Genomic DNA, 5000 nt, shown 5'->3' with positions numbered 1-5000 from the left:
CTCTACTCTACTCTACTCTAACTCTACACTACACAACTGTACTCTGCTCTACTCTACTCCACAGAACTCTACTCTCCCTCTCTCCCTCGCTCTCTCTCCCCCACCCCCCTCTCCTTCTCTCCTTCTCTCTCTCTCCCTCCCTCTCCCTCCCTCTCTCTCTCTCTCTCTCTCTCTCTCATCCAAGTCAAATAGTCTGTGTTACAATAATGTATAATCTAACCGTGTGACATCTCTGTCATCCTACAGGGAGAGTTTGGTGGTCGTGGGACTCCTGGATACAACGGTCTGCCGGTAAAATCACTATAGCTGTAACCACAATCCACACACAGCACCTGTCCATACCTGAGGCTAGCCAGCTGAACGTAGCTGAACTATTCTGTAGCCAGAAGCTAACATGGTGGTGCCCAGTTCTGTAGCAGGAAGCTAACATGGTGGTGCCCAGTTCTGTAGCCGGAAGCTAACATGGTGGTGCCCAGTTCTGTAGCAGGAAGCTAACATGGTGGTGCCCAGTTCTGTAGCAGGAATCTAACATGGTGGTGCCCAGTTCTGTAGCAGGAAGCTAACATGGTGGTGCCCAGTTCTGTAGCAGGAAGCTCACATGGTGGTGCCCAGTTCTGTAGCAGGAAGCTAACATGGTGGTGCCCTGTTCTGTAGCAGGAAGCTAACATGGTGGTGCCCTGTTCTGTAGCAGGAAGCTAATGTTACGATGCCATGACCGTCTCTTTACAGGGGGAGAAGGGAGAACGAGGACCTCCAGGACATGTGAGTACACTGACTCTCACTGAAGCTAGTTTAAAGACTGAGTTTTTAGAATTGAATTGGATTTGTTTTTGTTACTTGCCTTTTAAAATGTATATGATTATAGAGTTTTTCAAGTTTCATATTACATGTTAAGTCAAGACGCAATGGCACTAAGGAGTAAAGCTGTTGCTCATGTGATACAGGGATAATATGTGATACTATAAGCAATAGGCTATATGTTGTATACATTCAATACATACGGATATGTGATATAATACATTTTGTATTCATATAGAATATGTAAGAAATATATTAATCTCTGTGCTATGATAATCTACTGACTGAACACCTTAATGGTATCTGCTTAGCCTTCCTCTCTGGAATGGAATTAACTGGATGCTGAGATTTAAATGGTCGGAGAAGCAGCTCACATAATAGCCAGCAGAGGGCGCCATATCCCTGACCAACCCATTGAGCTGTGACACAGTGGCAGGCTGGGCTTCTGTTGTGTGGTGGGATGATAGTGCTGTGTGTTATTATGGGATGTCGCTGCAAGTGACCCACCTGTGTGATGATGTCATGTTTAGAGTGAAGGGAAACTCGGCGTGCAAGGCCCGCCTGGTCCCCCGGGCGTTCCAGGAGAGAGAGGTACCCGTCACACACACACACACACACACACACACACACACACACACACACACACACACACACACGCACACACGCACACCCTAACCTTTCAACTCTAACCTTTCAACATTCCTCTCACAGGCTACCCCGGTCTCCAGGGCGACACGGGTCTCCCAGGTGAAGGAACGCTAACGCCCTAGTTAACAATAACAACAACAACAACATTGAAACACCAGCTGAAACACCTTCACCTGATGATGACAGCCCCTTGAACATGTGACTGATAAAGTAGCACCTCAGTACGCTGGAGTGCACGTCCTGTCAGTCTGACCGAGGTCTATTGTGCATTAATAGGCAGGCATATTGAAGGCCCGCCCGGGGAGAGGGGCCTGCCTGGTGAGGTGGGTCCGAAGGGAGAGCAGGGATTGGACGGAGAGTCCCTCAGGGGCCCCCCGGGACAGGATGGACTGCTCGGGCCCCCAGGCCCCCCCGGACCCATGGGTAGGTGCAGTGATGCGTGAACATAGGACGCAGCGTGTTGAGAGAGGAGTGCTTATCACAGCGTGTTGAGAGAGGAGTGCTTATCACAGCGTGTTGAGAGAGGAGTGCTTATCACAGCGTGTTGAGAGAGGAGTGCTTATCACAGCGTGTTGAGAGAGGAGTGTTTATCACAGCGTGTTGAGAGAGGAGTGCTTATCACAGCGTGTTGAGAGAGGAGTGCTTATCACAGCGTGTTGAGAGAGGAGTGCTTATCACAGCGTGTTGAGAGAGGAGTGCTTATCACAGCGTGTTGAGAGAGGAGTGTTTATCACAGCGTGTTGAGAGAGGAGTGTTTATCACAGCGTGTTGAGAGAGGAGTGCTTATCACAGCGTGTTGAGAGAGGAGTGCTTATCACAGCGTGTTGAGAGAGGAGTGCTTATCACAGCGTGTTGAGAGAGGAGTGTTTATCACAGCGTGTTGAGAGAGGAGTGCTTATCACAGCGTGTTGAGAGAGGAGTGCTTATCACAGCGTGTTGAGAGAGGAGTGCTTATCACAGCATGTTGAGAGAGGAGTGCTTATCACAGCGTGTTGAGAGAGGAGTGCTTATCACAGCGTGTTGAGAGAGGAGTGCTTATCACAGCGTGTTGAGAGAGGAGTGCTTATCACAGCGTGTTGAGAGAGGAGTGCTTATCACAGCGTGTTGAGAGAGGAGTGTTTATCACAGCGTGTTGAGAGAGGAGTGCTTATCACAGCGTGTTGAGAGAGGAGTGCTTATCACAGCGTGTTGAGAGAGGAGTGCTTATCACAGCGTGTTGAGAGAGGAGTGCTTATCACAGCGTGTTGAGAGAGGAGTGCTTATCACAGCGTGTTGAGAGAGTTGTTATCACAGCGTGTTGAGAGAGGAGTGCTTATCACAGCGTGTTGAGAGAGGAGTGTTTATCACAGCGTGTTGAGAGAGGAGTGCTTATCACAGTGTGTTGAGAGAGGAGTGTTTATCACAGCGTGTTGAGAGAGGAGTGTTTATCACAGCGTGTTGAGAGAGGAGTGTTTATCACAGCGTGTTGAGAGAGTTGTTCTTATCACAGCGTGTTGAGAGAGGAGTGCTTATCACAGCGTGTTGAGAGAGGAGTGCTTATCACAGCGTGTTGAGAGAGGAGTGTTTATCACAGCGTGTTGAGAGAGGAGTGCTTATCACAGCGTGTTGAGAGAGGAGTGTTTATCACAGCGTGTTGAGAGAGTTGTTATCACAGCGTGTTGAGAGAGGAGTGCTTATCACAGCGTGTTGAGAGAGGAGTGCTTATCACAGCGTGTTGAGAGAGGAGTGTTTATCACAGCGTGTTGAGAGAGGAGTGCTTATCACAGCGTGTTGAGAGAGTTGTTATCACAGCGTGTTGAGAGAGGAGTGCTTATCACAGCGTGTTGAGAGAGGAGTGCTTATCACAGCGTGTTGAGAGAGGAGTGCTTATCGCAGCGTGTTGAGAGAGGAGTGCTTATCGCAGCGTGTTGAGAGAGGAGTGCTTATCACAGCGTGTTGAGAGAGGAGTGCTTATCACAGCGTGTTGAGAGAGGAGTGCTTATCACAGCGTGTTGAGAGAGGAGTGCTTATCACAGCGTGTTGAGAGAGGAGTGCTTATCACAGCGTGTTGAGAGAGGAGTGCTTATCACAGCGTGTTGAGAGAGGAGTGCTTATCACAGCGTGTTGAGAGAGGAGTGCTTATCCCAGCGTGTTGAGAGAGGAGTGCTTATCACAGCGTGTTGAGAGAGGAGTGCTTATCACAGCGTGTTGAGAGAGGAGTGCTTATCACAGCGTGTTGAGAGAGGAGTGCTTATCACAGCGTGTTGAGAGAGGAGTGCTTATCACAGCGTGTTGAGAGAGGAGTGTTTATCACAGCGTGTTGAGAGAGGAGTGCTTATCACAGCGTGTTGAGAGAGGAGTGCTTATCACAGCGTGTTGAGAGAGGAGTGCTTATCACAGCGTGTTGAGAGAGGAGTGCTTATCACAGCGTGTTGAGAGAGGAGTGCTTATCACAGCGTGTTGAGAGAGGAGTGCTTATCACAGCGTGTTGAGAGAGGAGTGCTTATCACAGCGTGTTGAGAGAGGAGTGCTTATCACAGCGTGTTGAGAGAGGAGTGCTTATCACAGCGTGTTGAGAGAGTTGTTATCACAGCGTGTTGAGAGAGTTGTTATCACAGTGCCCTGACGTTTTGTATGCGTGTGTGTCTGTGTGTGTGTGTGTGTGTGCATGTTTGTGTGTTTGTGTGTGTGTATGGTATGCATGTGTGTGTGTGTGTACATGTGTGTGTGTGTGTATGTGTGCACGTGGGTGTGTGTGTGTATGTATGCGTGTGTGTGTGTGTGTGTGCGCATGCATGTATGTGTGTGTGTGTATGTATGCGTGTGTGTGTGTGCGCGCGCATGCATGTATGTGTGTGTGTGTGTGTATGCATGTGTGTGTGTGTGTGTGTGTGTGATACATCTACAGGTGATAGCGCTGGCCCCCCTGGAGCTCCAGGTCTGAGGGGAGAGGTGGGACAGAAAGGTGAGAGATGAACATTTCAGCGTTATTACAGCGTTATTACAGCATTATTACAGCATTATTACAGCGTTATTACAGTGTTACAGCGCTATTACAGCGTTATTACAGTGTTATTACAGTGTTACAGCGTTATTAAAGTGTAACAACTATTGCGTACAACGTTTTATTGTTGTTTTGTAATATTTTATCATGAATATGATAAATAAATGCTGCATGTAGTTAAAGAAAGTGTTATTCAGTTTGTCATATGCTAAAATTGACTGTAAATCCACTTTAAAGCTGATATTTCAAATAATAACTGACTGAGGGAAAGTGCCCCCCCGGCGCCCATGGGCGGTTCGCCTCTCTTCCTCCTGTCCATTATTACATTGTTACAGCGTTATTACAGCGTTATTACTGTGTTATTACAGCGTTATTACAGTGTTACAGTGTTATTACTGCATTATTACAGTGTTACAGCGTTATTACAGTGTTACAGTGTTATTACTGCGTTATAACAGCGTTATTACAGTGTTACAGTGTTATTACTGCGTTATCACAGCGTTATTACAGTGTTATTACTGTGTCGTTACGGTGTTACAGCGTTATTACAGTGTTACAGCGTTATTACAGC

General features: G+C 47.6%; 1 protein-coding gene across 1 annotated transcript in view; it reads left to right on the top strand.

Moving 5' to 3' along the window:
* col4a1 (collagen, type IV, alpha 1) overlaps nt 1–5000 on the top strand; it is a gene marked incomplete at its 5' end in the record, with an annotated part of 53278 nt that overhangs the window by 26322 nt on the left and 21956 nt on the right. Inside the window, 4 exons of the mRNA XM_084443539.1 lie at nt 247–283; nt 1510–1545; nt 1723–1869; nt 4334–4390. Coding sequence (XP_084299665.1) covers nt 247–283; nt 1510–1545; nt 1723–1869; nt 4334–4390 — 277 coding nt within the window. The remainder of the gene's footprint in view (nt 1–246; nt 284–1509; nt 1546–1722; nt 1870–4333; nt 4391–5000) is intronic.

Source organism: Borostomias antarcticus, assembly GCF_949987555.1.
Source record: "Borostomias antarcticus genome assembly, chromosome: 9".
Taxonomy (NCBI): Eukaryota; Metazoa; Chordata; class Actinopteri; order Stomiiformes; family Stomiidae; genus Borostomias; species Borostomias antarcticus.
Note: the sequence above shows the minus strand (reverse complement) of the source record. Positions and strands in the feature narration are given on the sequence as shown.